Source organism: Benincasa hispida, chromosome 1 (genome assembly GCF_027475165.1).
Source record: "Benincasa hispida cultivar pf3 chromosome 1, pf3_genome.v1.1, whole genome shotgun sequence".
Lineage (NCBI taxonomy): Eukaryota > Viridiplantae > Streptophyta > Magnoliopsida > Cucurbitales > Cucurbitaceae > Benincasa > Benincasa hispida.
This window is the reverse complement of record NC_143478.1, coordinates 97,111,289-97,132,183: the sequence shown is the minus strand read 5'-3', so window position 1 is coordinate 97,132,183 and position 20,895 is coordinate 97,111,289. Positions and strand designations below refer to the sequence as shown.

The window sequence follows — 20,895 nt, the reverse complement described above, 5'->3', positions numbered from 1 at the left end:
AAAATAGCTTTATATGTTTCATGCTTGGAAAATATTTATACTGCAGTACAAGTACTGTAGAAGCTTATATTTCAGTTGAACTCTTTATTGAGATTTTTGCATGAGAATCAATTATCTTTCTTAAGTCACTCACTGGGCGTAAGCTCACCTCGTTTTCAAATGTTTTCTTCCCCCCCCCCCCCCCCCCCCCCCCCCCCCACAGATAGTGGTCAAATCCTCTGAAGATAGCTATGCATCTGCCCTGCCACTAAAGGATAAAGAGTTTTGTAACCCATCTGTTTAGGTGGTTATTGTTAATATTGTACATGTTACTGTTGGTCATATAGGGACTAGGGTTTTTGGGTTTGAGACTTGTGAATCTAGTGTCGTAATGACTCTAAATATGTTATATTTCTAAATTAATAAATTGTTGGCCTAAAGATATTCTGCTGTATATAAATTATATTTTCGTATCAGAGTTATTCCGTAAGAGTTATTAGGCAGTAAGTGTCAGCCAAAGGGTTGATAACTGTTGCAGTCACGCCCTTTCCTAGGCTAAGAGAATGGTCTGAGGCGGGGTGTGACATACTTTCTCAACATCAAAACATGGAAGACATTATGAACGAAAGACAATGCTAGAGGTAATGCCAACCGATAAGCTACAGGGTCAATTCTTTCCAAGACCTCAAAAGGTCTAATGAGTCTCAGACTCAACCTTTTCTTGCCAAACCTCAGAATACCTTTCGTAGGTGCCATTTTAAAGAACATTTTAACACCAGTCTCAAATTTCATATCCTTACGTCTCACATCGGCATAGCTCTTTTTTCTGCTCTGAGTTGTTTGCATACGAACCCTGGTCTTCTGTATTGCCTCATTCGTGGTCTGCACTAGTTTAGGTCCTAGTAATTTCCTCTCTCTTACCTCATCCCAACATAGAAGACTTGCAACTCTTTCCATATAGGGCCTCGAATGGTGACATCCCAATAGTGGACTGGTAGCTGTTATTATAAGCAAACTCCATTAAATGCAAGTGAGTATCCCAACTTCCTAAAAACTCTATGGCACAGGCACACAATATATCTTCCAATAGCTGATTCAATCGCTCTGTATGCCCATCAGTCTGTGGGTGAAAAGTTATACTGAAATCCAACCGGGTCCCCAAAGCTGCTTGAAGGCTCTTCTAGAAGTTAGACGTGAAACGAGGGTCTCTATCCAACACAATGGACAAGACGCTTCGTGCAATCTCACCACCTCTTTCATGTATATCCGTGCCTACTTATTTACTAAAAAGGTGGACTTTTCAGGTATGAAATGTACTAATTTAGTAAGTCTGTCTACCACAACCCAAATCATAGTGAAACCTTTCTCTGTCCGTGGCAATCCCACAATAAAGTCCATAGACACATGCTCCCACTTCCATTCTGGCACACTCAATGGTTGTACCAACCCTGCTGACTTCTGCCTCGGGGCTTTCACCTGCTAGCACACCAAGCACTTACTTATGAACTCCGCAATCTCTCTTTTCATATCATTCCACCAATAATAACGTTTCAAGTCCCGATACATCTTGGTGCTGCCGGGATGAATCAAGAACAAGGAACTGTGAGCCTTTGACAACAACTCATTCTTAATATCATTATCTACTGGCACGCACAAACGTCCCTGATAAAGAAGACCACCTTCTGTTGATACCGAGAATTCGCCATCCTGGCTTGACTCCACCCTACAAACTCTCTTCTCTAGATAAGGGTCACAATGTTGCATATCAATAATTCTCTGCCTTAGACTCAGTTGCATTGACAACTGCTCTAACTATGTCGTGACCTTTCCCACTACTACTACAATCTTTGCCTGCTCTAGCTCCTTGCACAATTGAGTCTGTCTAGTAATGAGGGCTGCTGAATGAGCCACCTTTCAGCTTAGGGCATCTGCCACTAAATTTGCCTTTCCTGGGTGGTACAAAATTTTGTAATCATAATCCTTCACCAGCTCTAACCACCTTCTTTGCCTTATGTTCAACTCATTCTGAGTGAAAAAGTTCTTTAAACTCTTGTGGTCGGTGAAAATCTGTATCTTCTCTCCATATAAGTAGTGCCTCCAGATCTTGAGAGTGAAAACCATTACTGCTAATTCCAAGTCGTGTGTGGGATAATTTTGTTCATGCTTCTTTAATTGATGTGAAGCATAAGCAACTACTCTGCCCTGGTGCATCAATACGCATCCCAAACCTTTCTTGGACATATCACTGTAAATGAGAAAACTACCTGATCCATCTGGTACTATAAGAACTGGGGCTAAAACCAACCTCTACTTGAGATCTTAGAAACTGCTCTCACAAGCCTCATTCCAAATGAAAAGGGGTCCCTTTCAGGTCAACTGAGTCAATGGGGTGGCTATGTGAGAGAATTCCTTTACAAATCGTCTATAGTAGCCTGCTAACCCCAGGAAACTGCGCATCTCACTGACTGTGGTTGGACGAGCCCAACTCGTAATTGCCTCAATCTTTGCAGGATCCATAGAGACTCCTTCCTTCGATACTACATGCCCTAGAAAGAACACCTGTCTTAACCAAAACTCACATTTAGAAAACTTAGCATACAACTTATTGGCCCTCAACATCTCCAAAACTTTTCGCAAATGCTCCTCATATTTGACCTCTGTCTTGGAATAAACCAAGATGTCATCAATAAAAACAATCACAAAGGTGTCGAGGAATTCCTTGAACATCTTATTCATCAGATCCTTGAACACTGCTGGGGCATTCGTCAAATCGAATGACATCACTATGAACTCATAATGCCCATACCTCGAATGAAAAGTTGTCTTGGATTAGAGATCAATCTTTGAGAACACCGTAGCTCCCTGTAACTGGTCGAACAATTCATCAATCCTGGGGAGGGGATACTTATTTTTTATGATCACCTTGTTTAGCTTTCTGTAATCAATGTACAGACGTAACGATCCATCCTTCTTTTTCACAAATAAAATGGGTGCACCCCATGGTGACACACTAGAGCGTATGAAACCCTTGTCCAACAACTCCTGCAATTGGACCTTAAGTTCCCTCAACTTTGTTGATGTCATCCTGTATGGAGCCTTCGAAATAGGGGTTGTGCCTGGCTCTAACTCAACAAAATCTATATCCTGCTGCGGGGGCAGTCCGGGAAGATCTTCTGGAAAAATGTCTAGAAAATCTCTTACTACTAACTTTGAAGTCAATGTGACTTCAACCTCTCTAGTGTCAACCACACTGTCTATAAAACCCCAGGCTCCTTGGTCAAATAGTCTACTGGCCTTCAATGCTGAAATCACTTTGGGTAGAACCATGGCTCCAACCCTTTTAAACTTAAAACTGGCTCCTATAAAAGGGTTAAAGATGACCTCTTTATGGGAGCAATCTATGCTGGCATGATTAGCAGCTAACCAATCCATGCCCAATATCACATCAAAGTCACGCATATCTAGAATTATCAAGGTCACATCTAATGCATGATTTGCTATCTCTACCTGACATGCCTTTATATTTTTAGTAGCTAACATAATCTTTCCTGATAGAGTGGAAATAGAAAGTGCAAAGAGCAAAGGTTCTGACTCTAACATGGCATGCCTTACAAATACAGAGGATATAAATGAGTGCGAAGAGCCAGAGTCAAACAAAACTAAAGCATGATGCCTTAAAATGGGAAGTGTACCTATCACAACTGTGCTTGACTTCTCGGCCTTGCGCCGAGTGGTAGAAAACACTCTACCCTGTTGTTGCTGACGACTTGGGCCTCCCTGAAATGAGCTTATGGGCTGGCCCCTGGGTTCAGGCACGTTCCTCATTGGGCATTTCTCTGACATAAGCCCCTTTTGACCACATCAAAAACAAACCCCAGAGCCGGCTAGGCAACGACGTCAGTGTTGCCTACCACAAGTAGTACAGATTGGTTTATCTACCTTGACAGTCACAACTTAAGAGCCCTACTATCCCCACTGACGTGAAGCATTAACTATGTTCTGGTTCATTTGTTGATGCTCAGGAGCCCTTGGCTCATCCTTCCTTTTCTGACTTGTAGAGGTCCCAATCTCGAGCGACTTATTGTACTCTTCTCCCTCCTAGGAGTCAGTATCAATCCTTATGGTGGCCCGAAGTGCCGCAACATATGTTTTGAGGTCTAAGGCATATACCATACCTCGCAGTTCGCTCCTCAGACCCTGGATGAACCTCTCTGTCCTTGTTGCCTCGGTGGCTACTAGCTTAGAAGCAAAGTGGGACAGCTTATCAAATTTCTGCTCGTATTCCTCTACTGCCTGCTTGTTATACCTAGTCTTGGCTGAAAAATACTTCTTATAAAAACGCTCATTTAACTGCTTCTAGGTTGCAAGTTCCCCACCAATATCAATCATTTTCTTTGCTGAATGCCACCAAATCTCTACGTTGCCATTCAGCATGAAAACTGCACATTGGAGCTTGTGCTCCTCTGGGCACCTCATAAAATGGAAAATCTTCTTAATCGATGACAACCACACCTCTGCTTTAGTGGGACCCTAATGATCCATCAAAGGAGCGAGAGTCAAATTTCCTGAAATCCCTCAAATGCTTAGCCTCAAGAGACAGGCCCTGCATATCTTTATTTTGTGGTCGGGCCTACTATAACTGCTCAGGTGGCACCTGTCCTTCTAAGCCTGGTTCTAGGTAGCCTATCCTACCATCGTGTTACGGATCAGCTCCTGCAGTCTTTCCATCAAGGAGGATGCAATGACTTCACTAATTCTTGCTTCCATTGCTTTCTCATCAACTTGGGTCATAGGTGGATTCAGAGCTGTCGGGACGGTTTGACTACCCTCGGCCCCCTCTTCCTACATCCCTGAAGAGGGAGGGTCCTGAACTTGTAGATGTTGCACTTGAGGGTCCTAAACCCCTCTTCTAGCAGTCTTTCTTGCTCTAAGTTTAGGTGCCATGTCCTGTCACGAACTCATAAATTAGCTCTCTACCTCTGGGTCTTTCTCAGAAAACATGCTACTGAAACATTATATCACTAATCTCATATATGTACTGAAAACTTTCATTAGTAGGACATACCTGGCGATGACGAGAAATCTGTTATTGGGCCACAAGGACTACCTAGACTTACATTGTAAGTCAGTCTTCAGAACCTAAAACATGGGCTCTGATACCAACTGTAACGACCTGACCCCCTAGGACTCAAGCTAGGCCGTTACTAAACACATGCATGCATGGAACTTAAAATGACACCCTTTTATAGTGAAATAAATGCTAAATAAATAAGGTAAATTCAAAAGACCTTCATTAAATTCAAATATTAAAAACAAACAATAGGGTACCTATAAATCATAAATGATAATAAATAGGTCTGGAAACAAATCTTAATAGTAAGTTTCAAACATCAAAGCTGAAAGTTGAAAAACATGAAAAGAAATCTAAATATCATGAGCGGAAGCATAGAATTGGTCCCAGTGGTTGGATCACGGATTCTGTTTGTTAATCGCTGGCGCATCTCTACCTTTACTTGAAACAACAACATGAGAAAAGATGAGTATAAAATACTCAGTAAGTAACCCCACTACTGGGGTCAAGCTAGCCATCTATGTCCTCTAGATGCCTACTTTTAGTGGAACATATAACTTCTCTCGTCCTCATGAGATACATACATACATGAAAAACTGTTTTTTATCCTAATGTAGTTAAGTATGCCCACTACCTCTAGTAAGCCCCGTAGGACCCACAACCTCTGGTGAATCTCGAAGGAAAGCACCACCTCTAGTGAATCCTGAAGGAAACACGACCTCTGATGGATCTTGAAGGAAACCACCACCTCTAATAAATCTCGAAGGAAACACGACCTCTGGTGAATCCCGAAGGAAACACAATCTTTGGTGAATCCCGAAGGATAACAATACCTCTAGTGAATCCCGAAGGAAACACAACCTTTGGTGAATCCCGAAGGATAACAACACCTCTAGTTTATCCCGAAGGAAACACAATCTTTGGTGAATCCCGAAGGATAACACCACCTTTAGTGAATCCCGAAGGAAACACAACCTCTGGTGAATCTTGAGGGAAACACAACCTCTGGTGAATCCCGAAGGATAACACCACCTCTAGTGAATCTCGAAGGAAACACAACATCTAGTGGGCATCTAACTAATCAGTGAGGACATTATCACAATCTTAACATCACAAGTATCACAACATGGTTCTATAACATACATATACGTCTCAACATCATAGTTCTACGGCATACATATACATCTCAACATCATGACTCTATAACATACGTATACGTCTCAACATTCTCAAATCAACTACAACCTCATGAAATCAAATATTATCCCATGCTAGCATTCAAGTATCTATGTGAACAATTAATCTTTCAGATCCTCATATAAGAATATACATCGGTTATACTATACTATCAGTCTATCATGCGGTCGTTTTGTCATAATATCTATCTATCATGCTAGCATACATCTAGTGGCTGGCCCATGGGCAGTTTCCAGTAGTGAGATTACTTACCTTAGTCGAAAATTCACAAATAAAATTAGACCACCAAACGAAACCAGAAACTCCAAGTAACGACCCTAAATTAAGAACACAACCAAGCTTTACAATTAGTACCCAAGCCTAATTCCAACACCTCAAATTGCCATGAACCAAACAATCTTACCCATAAATTAATGAAACCCCTTCCAACCCTCCTCGACAACACCCTTTTGGCTTCCAAGCTTTTCCTACAATCCCACTTTAAATCTGAACGAAGCATATCAATGATTGAACCACGATACCATGGCCAAGAGATTTAATGAAAAACAAAAGAATACCGACTCACCAAAACTACTATATCTGGCGAAACCCAACGATGACGGCAGCGGCAGATAGCGGATAGAGGGTGTGGGCAGAACGGACGAAACAATTCGGTGCTGGCTAGACGAATGACGTGCTGTAGTGGACGGACGCGCGGCTGATCTAGCACACGAATGGTCAGCTTCAGAGCTGGTAGTATCCGGCGCGACGTCAATATGGAATAGCTGGGCAGATCTGGCGCGAGCGAACCGGTGGGTGACGCTGAGCGGCTGAGGCTGAGGCAGGGAGGGTGGCGCAGGTCTTCGGCTAAGAGTTATGGCGTCGCTCGGCTTGTTCATACGTGAAAGTTGGTACGGCTTCAATGACGGTTGGATGCGAGTGGGACGAGCGGTCGACGACGCCGGACTTTAGGGTTGGGTGATATGGAAAGAAGAGATAGAGACAGGGTGGCTGCACGTGAAAGTTGAGGGGAAGGGAAAGGGGAAGAAAAAGAAAAAAAGAAAAGAAAAGAAAAGGAAAGAATTTAATAAAAAAATAGTATATTTTATTTTATTTTGTTTTGTTTTATTCTTTCCTTAATCCATATTATTTCTTTAAATTCCCTCCCTTTCCAAGATGGAATTAATTCTTGCCATCAATTTCCAACATAAATAATTTCCAAACGTCAATGATTAAATTTCTGCAATTACACTTAAAGTCCAAAATTCAAAAAAAGCCCTCAATTAATAAAAATTATTGAAATTACATTAATATTAAAAATTCGGGGTGTTACAGTTACTCCCGGAGACATTTTGATAATTTTTCCAATTTGCTTTAAAAAACTCCATTTTGACTCCAATGTGCCTTAAATGCTCTAATATGCACATATGCTTGATTTTATATAAATATGAACATTTAAACACATTAAACAACTTAAACCAATAAGATTAGAAAGGCTAATATAGCTTATATAGGGAGCTATCATCTCTTTAGCAAGTTCAGATTACTTTGACTACTGTGGATACTTCTTTCCTTTTCCTGTGAGGTTTAAGTTGTTATGTTCATTAGTTCTCTTCTCGTCTTGTGCTTTTTCAATGCACCTGGTGTCTCTTTTGATTGGTTCCTTTAGTTTGTCATGTAATCATTTTATTGTCATTATTGAAGATAATGACACTCATAATCCTTCGTCTATGACATTAGTTTAAACCTCCTCCCCAATTGAGGCTCATGGAGTTAGTTGTGCAATCCAATAATAAGTTTAGTTGTTTTTTTATTGCAAACATGGGTTTTTATCTTGGTTTCATCCTTTTGTCTTGTGCTTTAACCTCAAATTATAATTTTCATTCTTTTTTTTTAATCTTCTACCACATTTGCAATAATAAATTGTTACTATCAAGATTTGAAATGTTTATGTGCAGAAATATTTTTAAAAAATTATAAAATTAAAAAAATTAATAAATAAAAATATTATACTTTTTAAACTAATTAACATATTTATTATTTATGTTAGGTAACATAGTACATATTTTCTAATTTTTGTTAGGATGTAATAAAAATGTCGATAATGTAGATACAATAGGATGTTGCCAATGTTTAATGAACATTTGGTTGGATATTAAAATGCAATAATTAATGCTGAAGTGAGCACCAAGACTGAAGTCTGAGAAGAAACAGGTGGCCCCACTGGAAAAGATATCGGACGGATGAAATTTGTCCGAACACGTCAGAGTTAACCCTCCAAGGAAGGCCACCGCGGCCGCGCCTTCCCCCAGAGACCGAGAAATCACTTCCGTCTTCGGCTGGCGCTGACGCCTGACCACCACAATCTCTCACCACGCTTCTCCTCCGTCCTCCGTCAAAATGATGCCGCCGGAGCTTCAGTCCCGCTCGTTCCGCCCTTACATCTCCGCCTCTACTAGCGCCCCTTCCTTCTCCTCGATCACCAATGGCTCCCCCTACGACCAAAACCCTAATCCTTATCTCGATCGTCGCGGTTCTTCTTCTTCCTCTTCTTCAGCTTCCTCTTCCTCCAGATCTTTCAAGAATTCCCGATTCTCCCCTTCTTCCTTCATCTACAACCCTCGAATTGCCATTGCCCTTGTCCCCTCTGCTGCCTTCCTTCTCGATCTCGGCGGCACTCCCGTTATTGCCACTTTGACTCTTGGCCTTATGATTTCTTATATCCTTGATTCTCTCAATTTCAAGCCTGGTGCGTTTTTTGGTGTTTGGTTTTCTCTTCTTTTTTCCCAGATTGCTTTCTTCTTCAGCTCTTCGCTTAATCTCACTTTTAATTCTCTTCCTCTTGCTATTCTCGCTGCTTTCCTTTGCGCCGAGACCAATTTCCTGATTGGCGCCTGGGCTTCGCTTCAGTTCAAGTGGATTCAGATCGAAAACCCCTCTATTGTCCTTGCTCTTGAGCGTCTCTTGTTCGCTTGTGTGCCGTTTGCTGCTTCGTCTCTGTTTACTTGGGCGACTATTTCGGCTGTTGGTATGCTCAATGCTTCTTATTATCTTATGGTTTTCAATTGCATTTTCTACTGGCTGTATTCTATTCCTCGTCTCTCGTCGTTCAAGAACAAGCAAGAAGCGAAGTTTCATGGTGGAGAGATCCCTGATGATAATTTGATACTTGGTCCTTTGGAGAGCTGCATTCATACCTTGCATCTTTTGTTTTTCCCTCTGCTTTTCCACATTGCATCTCATCACTCGGTGGTATTTTCTTCCGCTGCTTCCGTGTGTGATTTGCTGCTTCTGTTTTTCATTCCATTTGTCTTTCAACTGTATGCATCGACGAGAGGTGCACTTTGGTGGGTCACTAAAAATGCCAATCAAATACACAGTATTCGGGTTGTCAATGGCGCTGTTGCTTTAGTTGTTGTAGTTGTCTGTTTGGAAATTAGAGTTGTTTTCCACTCCTTTGGGCGCTATATTCAGGTGCCACCGCCGTTTAATTACCTACTCGTGACTATAACAATGCTCGGAGGGGCAGCTGGAGCTGGTGCTTATGTTATGGGTATGATCTCGGATGCTTTTAGTACGGTGGCGTTCACTGCTTTGGCTGTGATAGTTAGTGCTGCCGGAGCAATTGTTGTGGGTTTTCCAGTAATGGTACGTCAATAATTTTCTATGATTTGAATATGTTGCATTTTTTTAATCTAAGTACTGGGATGAATTTTATTGCATGTTTTGTGGTTGCAGTGCATGTATTGCTTCATCTTGATATGTAAACTATGCTCCGCAGTAAAGTTGCTTATGTAGATTTTTGGTCGAGGTTCATGGTGGATGTAGTTTTGCTTATGCTTTAAATGAAAAGTTGAGCCATCGTTTCTTGAGGCAGGAAGCAGGGATTTCTTTAGTATCATAGGCTTTCTTCTCTAAACGGGGGAGAGTGGCTTTGATTGAGTCAGTGGTGAGTGGAATTTCGTTATACTACCTTTGCCAATTTAAGATGCCAATCTCCATGAGTAAGGACTGTAAGGTTTGTGAGCAACTTCTTGTGGGAAAGGGTGGATGACCGGGAGGAGCTCACTTAATGAAGTGGGAGGTTTTTTTTGAAGCCTATGGAGAGTGAGCTGGGGGCTTAGGTGTCCGGAATCTGCGGTTACGTAATGAGGTTCTTTTGGCAGAATGGTTGTGGTGCTTCCACTTGGAGCCTAATTCTTTGCTGCAAAGGATTATTGTGAGTAAGTATGGCCCTCATCTTTTTGAATGGGAATGAGGTGGTAGCTTTAAGGGTTCTTGTAAGAGTCCCTTGGTTTACTTTTTCCACTGGTGTTCCTATGTTGACTTATTTTGTTAAATGCTTCATCAGGGATGGGTCGGGTGCTTATTTCTGGGAGGATTTCTAGGTGGGAGAGAAATCTGTGTGTTTCATTCCCTCATCATTATCATTTGTTTAATAAGAGGTTGCATTTTGTTTGGTGGCTTTTGTTTTGCCTTCCTCTAATAGCTTTAACTCTCTTTCCTTGGGTTTTCATGCCACCTTACTGGTCGAGAGGCTGGAGAGGTGGTTTTTATTATTTCTAATTAGTTTACTTCTCTTGGGAGAAGGGATTTTAGGTCTTAGGTCTTGAAGCCCTCCGATGGCTTTTCCAGTAGCTTTTTCTTTTGGATTCTTTGTGCCCCTTCTCCTCCTTAGGGAACCTTTGTGTTTTCCTCTATTTGAAAGGTCAAAATTTCTAAGAAAGTGAAATTCTCTGTCTTCCAAGTTTTGCATGGGGAGTGCATACTCAAGATTGTTTCCATAGGCTTTCCTCCATGGTGTGTTCTGTAGAGGACAGGAGAAGGATTTGAACCATTTGCTTTGGTGTTGTGATTTTGCTAACTCTATGTTGAATGGTTTCTTTAAGGCTTTTGGGGTTGCGTCAGTTTGTAATAGCAGTTGTTTCTTGATGTTTGAGGAGGTGCTCTTGAACCTTCTTTTTTATAACAAAGTTAGGGTTCTTTGGGAGTTTTGCTTTTTTGCCTTGTTGTGGGCTTTTTGGCTTGAGAGAAGCTGTAGAATTTTCTTTTTTCTTTTTTGGGGGGGTGGAGAGGTTGAGGGGGAGGATCTTTGGGATTTGATTAGGTTTAATTCCTCCTTATGGGAGTTTGTTAATAGGGTCTTTTTTTGTAACTATCAGCTTAGCCCTATTCTTTTGGGTTGAGACCCTTTTGTGTAATTGGGTGTAGGGGTTGCTTGTTTTCTTTATGCCTTTGTATATCATTTCATCTTTCTCAATGATGAAAGCTTGGTTTCTTATATAAAAAATATCATGTTTTTTTTTGTAAGAAACAAACCAATCAAGTGTTTCTTTGAAGATTTCTCTCAAGGGATGTAATGTATCAAGGAATGAGTTCAGACATTGCATTCTCAAATTCGAGAGTTTTTTAATACCCATGTGAGGTTAAGTCATATAGCTCCTACCTCGTTTCATATTGTTTTATTGGCTACTTTAGAGGGCATGCTTCCATTCAAAAATTGGTGACCAGGGTATGAGTTCAAGTCATTGGACAAATTTTTCCCTCTATGAACAATTGTGGATTACTTATTCTATCATGTTAAAATAATAATAATAATAATAATAATAATGTTTGTGCATAACCATGGTGAAATTGTTTAAAGCTAGTCTTTCCAAAATGGTGGTCACTTTTTTCTTAATTCCCTAGTTCCAGCTCTCTCCATTAACCATGCCCCTTTTGACCCATGTTTGGTTGACATTAACTGGAAAGTTAAGGTGCCAAAGAGGGTGAAAGCCTTTTTTTTTGGTGTGTATTCTAGGGAAGTTGAAGAGTAGACCTGTGGCTCTGCTTTTCTCGTAGTTGGTGTGTAATGTGTAAAGGAGAGTTTAAATCCTTTTTCCAGGGTGTTCTTGCTCGTTTTCCTTTGGGTTCTATCGTGCTCTTTCCGATAGGGAAACAATGGATGTGGTTGCGCTCCTTTCTCTTCTTGAGAGTCACTCCTTTCACCTTGGGAGGGGAAATGTGAGAGTTTGGAGCCCTAATTCTTTGAAAAAGTTCTCGTGTAAATTCTTTTTCTAGTGTTTGGTTAATCCTTCTCCTATGAGTGGGCCAGTCTTTTCATCGATGTGGAGGATTAAGGTTCCTATAAAGGTGAGATTCTTCACTTCGCAGGTTCTCCTTGGCCGTATTAGTACATTGGATAGGCTTGTTAGGAAGATGTTGTTGGTTAGGCCTTTCTGCTGTATCTTATGCAGGAAGGTGGAAGAAGACTTGGACCATATTCTTTGGCATTGTGATTTTGCGAGTTCTATCTAGAACTCTTTTTTCCAGACATTCGGTATGATGCGTGCTCATCAAAGAGACGTTAGAGATATGATGAGGAGTTCCTCCTCAATTTGCCGTTTGGGGAGAGAAGTCGTTTTCTATGGTTTGCTAGTGTTTATGCTATTGTTTGGGTGTTGTGGGCTGAGAGGAATAGTAGGGTGTTTAGGGAGTTGAGAGGGATGCTAGAGAAATTTGGTCTTCATTTTCATATTTTTCATTGGGTTTCGATATCGAAGGTTTTTGTATTTATTCTATTGACATGATTTTGTATAGCTGGAGTCTCTCCTTCTAGAGGGACTCTTTTTTTGTGGGCTTGGTTTTTGTTTGCTCGTGTATTCTTTCATTTTTTTTTTTTTTTTTTAATAAAAGTTGTTCAACTTGTTCTTATAAAAAAAAAAATGTGTAAAGGAGGGTTGAGAAAATCAAGTGCATCTCTTTCTCCATTGTGCCTTTTGCTTGAGATGTTTGGGCCAGATTATTTAAGCTCTTTGGTATTCTTTGGGCTTTTATGAATGGAAATGACAAAGGTCTAATCCAGCTAATCTTTGGGAACCCACTTAAAGGACAAGCTAGTTTGTTTTGTGGTTTCATGTTATGTTTGCATTTTGGAGGATTTGTTTCCAGAGAAATTAGAGGGTCTTCAAAGAAGTTACTCTAATCTGGAGGAGTTTTGAGGTTCAATCTACCTATTTGCATCCATTTGGTGTTCTCTTTAAAAAAAAATTCATATTTATGATGCCATATATATCATGACGATTGGGCCTCCTTATTGTAAACCTGTTAGTATATGTGGAATCTGTTTCGTTCAAGTAAATTTCTAGTTCATCTTTTTGCCAGGCTTGTGAGTTTTGTTTCAAAGCTGGTTCGTTTGTGCTTGATTCCTCTGTTGCCGTTAGTGCAACTTCTTGTGCATTTCATCTTTATTTTATGTTCAATGAAATTAGAAGGATATCTTTTCAAAAAAGAAAAAGAAGAAAAAGAAGAAAGAAAACCCATTGGTCTTTTGGGGATATCTCATTTTTTTTTTCCTTCCTTCAATGTGTCTTTCTTCAATATAGTCTCCATTTATTATCACAAAAAAAGGTGGGTATTGTTTTTTTCCCTCCTATAAAAATGGAGAAAATATATAATTTATAAAAGGGGAAAAAAAAAAAAAAAAGAAAGAAACCCTCACCCACCAAACTACTGAAGAAGACCTTTCCAACCACTAACAATTATGTGGAGGCTATATTTTCAAAAGAATTCCATGTGGTTCCCCATCAAGTTGAAGTATGTAGTATGTTGTACACTGGTTAAGTGTAATTCAGTACTCTCTTGCCTATCATGTCTCTGTTTCTCATGCCTTCAAATGTATGTTTGGATTTTGGAGGGAATGATGAAAAATTCTTTTGGGAAGGCAGTGATGGTGGTAAGATCAATCACCTTGTAAGATGGAGCAAGCTTATGTTCAAAATTCCAAAGAGAGGGTGGTTTTGGTCTTGGTGGTCTAAAGCATAGAAATATTGCTCTTATTGCTAAATGGGTTTGGAAATTCTTCAATGAAATGGATTTTCTTAGGAGAAGGATGGTAGTTAGTGCTTTCTTAGTGTCAATCCCGACCAGATGGCGATAGGGAAAGAACAAAAGAAAAGTGGGGAAAAAATGAAAGAGCATAAAATTACTAATTAGAAATGCAAGGTGGTGTAATGTGAGGGGCAAGAAAACAAAGTAGGCGGCGAGGGGCAATTAAATTTAGGGAAGAAATAGGAAGATATAGCTGTTAGGAAGATGTGGAGAGACAAGAAGGTTACACGATTACAAAGCATAAGAGAAGGCAAAGATTGGATGAGAGAGAAAGAGAGGTTGTTAATGGAAGAGAAGAGATCTGTTGTCTCAGAATCAGAACATTAATGTGGTCGTCCTTCCATTCAACTATCCATCTAATGCTTAATTTTGATTCCGGTGAAAGCCCCACATATGAACTGGTGCTAGCATGGATGGTTTTCTTTGTTCTTTCACTGTCGTCGTCCTGGCGTGATTGACACTGAAGACACAGAGAATTGGTGCTTCAACAAAGAAGTTAACAGTTTGTTTGGGTCTCGGTATCGATCCTGGATGAGATGGCACCAGGACAACCCATCATAATAATTGGCCAAAAAAATGTTATTTTAGAAAGGTGATAATTTTTAATGTTATTTTTAAGCATTTACCCAGGAACTATCTACACAAAGTTTGGAATAATTGAAGATCTGAGACTTTTTTTCATTTAATCATTGACAAGACGGTTTTTCTTTTCCAATGATTGGAAATAAGTTATTTTCAGCATTTTGGACATCCAAAAGTCCTAAAAGAACTAATATTCTTTTTTGAATTATGCTAAATAGTAGCCTAAATACTGCTGATGCAGTTCGATGGAAACTTCCCTTTACACTGCTTATGCCTTGTTTGTGTTTTTCTCTTTGCTTTGTGCATGGGAAGTTTTTGATTAATCACGTCTTCTTTGAGTGTTCATATTCTTTGGCATGCTGGTTTAAACTCTCCGTTCTATTAAATTGCAGTGGTTGTTTCCGAATAGCACCAAGAATATTGTTGTTCAGCTTCTCATTGGGTTTTCTTTGCCTCCAAGGTCAAATTTATCATGGGCCAATGTAGTCAAACCTTTAATTTGGGAACTATATACACTGCTTCAAAATAATTCCTCCAAAATCATCTTGTCTTAAAAATCTTGTAATTGTTCTCTTTTCAGATAAGCTAATAGGTCAAAAGGGGCGCTTTAATCGCATAGTTCAAAGTACATTATGTAAGACTCCTAGTTATTAAAATAGTAAGATTAGTAGTAGAATATTAGCGTGGTCACTAAAAGGGGATAAATGAGTAATTAGATATGAAGTTGGTTAGGGATTTTAAAATAGAAGGAGACGGGTTGGAGGTGATGTGAAGAATTTAGTGGGATTTCCTAGTTTGGGAATGTGGGAGATTTCCAGCCCTCTTGAAAGTGTTGGGTTGTCACTGTTCTATTGGCTATCTTTCTTATGTTCTTATTGTTAATTTCCATTGTAAAATAATCGTTCTAGAGCCTTGCTCTATTTCCTGGGAATTGTCTTGTTGGGTATTTTACTGTTTGCAGATTTGGATACCTAACAAATTGGTATCTAAGCACGTTCGTTCTGGGAATATCTATGGATTCGGATGCAAAATGTGATAGGTTGCTTAAAAAGGTGTTAGAGATCTTGGAATCAATGCAACAAATGTTGAAGGATTACCAGCAAGGAGCAAGGATGTAAAGAGAGAGAAAGAGAAGAAAGAAGACCAATAGTCATCAAAAAAGTGAAGGAACACCTTGTTCGAATACTGTCTGGTCAAGTTCGAAGAGTTGCTGGACGACGTTGATCTTACCCGAGAAGACCAGAGAAAAAGTGAGGAGGAACCAATCAACGAGCCAAGAGGGAAGGAAGGAAAAAGGCATCGTCAAGGAAGATAAGGGTAAAATGGCAGCATCCGGAGTGGAGGGAGAACTTATCAGCAAACATATGGTTGGAGAAGCAACAAGGTGAGGGGAAAAAAGAGCGATCGAATGCTAAAAATGACGGCAGTTGGTGAGACAAGGAATGGAAGAAGAAGAAAAGTACCAGAAAAACGAAATGGCAAGTGGAAGAAGAAGCAGCGAATGACGGGACGAGCGAAGTTGATCCGGGGAAAGCACCATTGCAAGTTTTGGGAAGAGAGAGAGAACTTGGATAACGGCGATCATGAAGCAGATATTAAGGAAGACCATTACCAACGACAAAAATGGGTGTGGCCAAAGAAGAGGTGTTAGAGAAGTATTGTTCGATGTGATGGCATGCGAACAGAAAAACGAAGTACGGATTTAACTAATTTCTCACTCTCGAATAGACGAAATGTCGAGTGAGAGAGAGAGAATAAGCCGGCGGTTGATGGGTTGGAATGGCAAAGAGACCAGCGAACAAAGAAACTTTCATTGCTCAAAGAGGGAGAGGATGGGTGGCCGAGATGGAGAGAGAAGACGATTTGTAACCGGGAAGACCATTTGTAGGAAGAAGAGGTGCAAAGCAAGGGCTGCGATAGTGGTTCAATCGAAGGTGAAATCCGAATGGGGAAGAGGAAGAAGAAGAAGTCGAAGGTGAAATCCGAATGGGGAAGAGGAAATAGAAGAAGTCGAAGGTGAAATCCGAATGGGGAAGAGGAAAAAGAAGAAGTCGAAGGTGAAATCCGAATGGGGAAGAGGAAATAGAAGAAGTCAAAGGTGAAATCCGAATGGGGAAGAGGAAAAAGAAGAAGTCGAAGGTGAAATCCGAATGGGGAAGAGGAAAAAGAAGAAGTCGAAGGTGCTAAAACTCACAAATGGGCAGATGAGGAACGGTTTGCAACTTAAAGTTACAGAGAACGGTTGGCCTCGATGGAAGGGGGAGGAAATAGTTCATGGCGGTGGATGGGAGAAGGAAAGGTGGAGAAAAGAAAGTACACCGGCAGCCATATGGTCGGAAAATCAAGGTGGAGGCAGAAAGAAGCCACAGTAGAGGAAAGAGACAGAGGCGGTCAATGAAGGCCGGATGTATGCCTTGATAATTGTAGAGGACAGTGGCCTGCGATGGATAGAGAAGAAGGTTGGAAAGCGCTGCAAAGTTCGTGAAGAGGAAGGAAAAAAATCTCCTGCCCACGTGAAGTGTCAGGGGGTGGGGCCAAGAACTAGAAAAAAATGGCCTGGTAATTCTGGGTTAATTAATGGGCTGAAATTGCATGATAATGCCCAGATTTTCTCAAATGGGCTTGGTTTATATGGAGAAGTTGGCGCCCAAATTGTGCGTGAGGATTGGGTTTGCATTAAATGGCTGGAAAAACAAGTTGGAGGTTGGAAGAAGGATTAGCGAAGGCAAGCACCATCAGGGATGAGAATAGCTAATTCATACCACGTGGAAAGGCAGTTGAGAGAAGAATCTAATCAAAAGCGGGCCAGGAGGCTGCTTAATGGGCTGATTACAAAATTGGTGGATGAGGCCCATTATTTCTCAAAGGCAAAAAGTCTAATGACTTTACCTAGGGAGTTGAGTCCCTAATTGAGTATGGGTGGTGGGCCAGATGGGAGATACTGGAAACATGGAAAGGCAGCCTTCACAAACAAAGAAGAAAGGAGCTTAATGGGCTTGAATTTGCTAAATTTATTGAGGCCCATTTGTTAGAGTGGCTGAAATGGGGCTTCCATATGGGCTGGAATTGCCTGAAGCTCATGGGAATTTTGAAGGAAGATGGTGTGTGGGCCCAAAGGCTGGATTGGGCTTTGAAACAAGAAGTAGATTATGGACCTAGCCATTTAGAGATGAAGAGCTTCAAACTAAAATACCAATACATATGGCGTGGAAATGGGCTTAGGGATATGCAACTTGTCAAGGGGGGCACGTGCCTTGTGAGAAGAAAGAAGATTATGGAAGTTTATGTGGTGGCTGTTTAATGGGCTGAATGCAAGAGAAATCAGTATGGTTCAATGGATTTCCAAGGCTAAGCTGAAGATAATTTCTTTCAAGAAGGCGGGTGTATGGTAGAAAGTTCAAATTTTTTTATTATTATGAAAAAAAAAAAAAGAAAGAAGAAGAAGAAGAGGAAGAAGTGAGAAAGAACGAACCCATTTTTGTGTTTGTGTTTTCGTAAGCACACCTTGAGGACAAGGTGTCTTTGAAGGGCAGAGTATTGTAAGACTCCTAGTTATTAAAATAGTTAAGATTAGTAATAGAATATTAGTGTGGTCATTAAAAGGGGGCAAATGAGTAATTAGATATGAAGTTGGTTAGGGATTTTAGTTATAAATAGAAGGAGACGGGTTGAAGGGGAGCGTGAAGAATTTAGTGGGATTTCCTAGTTTGGGAATGTGGGAGAGGATTTCCAGCCCTCTTGAAAGTGCTGGGTTGTCACTGTTCTATTGGCTATCTTTCTTATGTTCTTATTGTAAATTTCAATTGTAAAATAATTGTTCTAGAGCATTGCTCTATATCCTGGCAATTGTCTTGTTGGGTATTTTACTGTTTGCAGATTTGGATACCTAACACATTACCATTGCTTTTGATTCTAATGCTCATCCAAAACTCAAGCATGAGTGTCCACCCTATTAGGATTTAGGAATTTATTCCAACAAACAAATTCCTTAAAAGAGAAAGGAAATTCCAGAAAGAGGTTAAGGCTTTCGCATGAGTTTACTTGGGAGAGGGTCTCAATGGTGCATTATTTGTAGGAGGTATCAAGAGGATCTAAATCATTCTTAATGGGATTGCTGGTTCACGACCTACCTTTGGGATTGTTGGCGGAGGCCATTTGGTGTTAGTGTGGTGCATAATAGAGATGAGTGGATTTTGTTGGAGTAGGTGCTTTTGCATCCTCCCTTTAGGGAGAAAGGCAAAGTGTTGTGACGAGGCCATTTGGTGTTAGTGTGGTGCATAATAGAGATGAGTGGATTTTGTTGGAGTAGGTGCTTTCGCATCCTCCCTTTAGGGAGAAGGGCAAAGTGTTGTGGCAAGCAAGTCCGTTGCTATTTTGTGGGATATATGGCTTGAGCAAAACAGTAGGGTGTTCAAAGTGGTTAAGGAATTGGGGGAGGACTGAGGAGGTATGGGATGTAGTGAGGTTTAATTGATCTCTGTGTGCGTCAGCCACTACACATTTTTGTAATTATGTTATTGATCTCTCTTTTGAATTGGAGTCTTTTTTAGTTAGTGTTGGACTTATGTTATTTTGATGCCTGTGTTTTCATTTCCTTGTATTCTTTCATTGTTTCCAATCAAAGTTTGATTTCAACTCTGAAAAGAAAAAATATGAATGAAGAATAATGTGATTTGAGGATCCACCATCCATCCTGGAAAAGCAGAAAACCCAGGGGGATAAGGTGTAAGGGACTTTTTCTGTAGTTTATAGGTTGTGTATTGAGACTGCTATAGGAGAGCGACCAAAGAAACACCTTAACTTTCTTAGGGATTTTGAATGACCAAATGGAGTTTAGACTTAGTAAGGTGCATGAAAGTTGCATTGGAGGATAATGTATCTTTAAACTCTAAGAACCAAATAATCTTGTCTTGACCCACTTTTAGTTGGACCAAATCAAGCTTTTGAATAAACATAACCAACTGCCTAGCTCTTGATCAAAAAGTCTCGATCTCACCCCAAATCCCAAACTTGGTGCTCAATATGTCGATAAGTTGCTATGGAGGACCTTTTTAGGGGAATAAGCATAGATATCGAGGAATAGTGAGGAGAAAGGGGCTAAATCAGCCCAGGTATTCTCCTTGGAAGTTCATATTATTGCAGAATTGTGGGTATTGTTATTATTATTTTATAAGATGATTCAAAGAATTCTTTGATCTTTTTGGCAATACTTTGAACCATTGGAACTCAGTCAAGGAGTTCTCTCCAATCTTTTTCCTTGTATTTTTTCTTCAAGTATCAAACTTAGGCTCTGTTCCTTCTTAATCTATAGCTAAGGCCTTGAATTTTTTCCTCCTGCAATGTGCAAAACTTCTATACTGTTGTCTGTATGCCATGAGATATTGAGTATTTGACACACATTTCTTGTTTTTTACCCGTTATCTTGCAGTTCCTCCCACTTCCATCTGTGGCTGGTTTTTATCTGGCTCGGTTCTTTACAAGGAAGAGCTTGCCATCTTACTTTGCTTTTGTTGTGCTTGGGAGCTTGATGATCATGTGGTTTGTGATGCATAATTACTGGGATCTAAATATTTGGCTGGCTGGCATGTCCCTCAAGTCTTTCTGCAAACTCATTGTGGCTGATGTGGTCCTTGCCTTGGCTGTGCCTGGTCTTGCTATATTACCGTCAAAAGTTCAGTTTTTGACGGAAGCCTGTTTGATTGGCCATGCCTTACTACTATGTCATATTGAGAACCGTTTTCTAAGTTACTCCAGCATATATTATTATGGTCTTGAGGATGATGTGGTTTATCCAAGCTATATGGTTATTATGACTACATTCATAGGCTTGGTCCTAGTACGCCGACTATCTGTTGATAACAGAATTGGACCAAAGGCAGTTTGGGTTCTCACTTGCCTGTATGCTTCAAAGCTGGCAATGCTGTTTATTGCTTCCAAATCTGTTGTATGGGTCTCAGCTATTCTTTTACTGGCTGTTTCACCCCCTTTGCTCCTTTACAAGTAATAAAAGAACTTATTCTTATAGATTTCTTATAGATTCCATTTACCTTGATACTATTAAGACTTCAACTTTCAATTGGGATCTTACAGGGATAAATCAAGAACAGCCTCCAAAATGAAGGCATGGCAAGGTTATGCACATGCTGGAGTCGTTGCTTTAGCAGTGTGGTTTTTCCGTGAAACAATATTTGAAGCCCTTCAATGGTTCAACGGGAGAC

At 40.3% G+C, this 20,895-nt stretch overlaps 2 protein-coding genes across 2 annotated transcripts; one reads left to right on the top strand and one right to left on the bottom strand.

The window, feature by feature from the left end:
* Positions 1-534: 534 nt before the first annotated feature.
* On the bottom strand, positions 535-1,776 carry LOC150038885 (uncharacterized). The gene is made up of 2 exons (XM_090314881.1): positions 1,479-1,776; positions 535-977 (listed from the first exon to the last, which is right to left on the bottom strand). The coding sequence occupies exons 1-2, from the start codon at positions 1,774-1,776 to the stop codon at positions 535-537; spliced, it is 741 nt and encodes a 246-aa protein (XP_090171007.1).
* A 6,614-nt stretch (positions 1,777-8,390) lies between these two features.
* On the top strand, positions 8,391-20,894 carry LOC150038884 (uncharacterized; the record flags this gene model as incomplete). Its single annotated transcript, XM_090314878.1, has 3 exons — positions 8,391-9,874; positions 20,106-20,677; positions 20,768-20,894. Coding segments are annotated over exons 1-3 (1,947 nt in total), but the record flags the coding sequence as incomplete, so codon positions are not given.
* Position 20,895: the final 1 nt, after the last annotated feature.

What these genes read in the sequence shown, in the direction of transcription:
- LOC150038885 (XM_090314881.1), bottom strand. Translation starts at nt 1,776, where the DNA reads ATGCAACTGAGTCTAAGGCAGAGAATTATTGATATGCAACATTGTGAC. An exon ending in AGAGATTGCGGAGTTCATAA is followed by an intron (nt 978 to 1,478) that starts GTAAGTGCTTGG and finishes TTATAATAACAG; the next exon opens with CTACCAGTCCACTATTGGGA.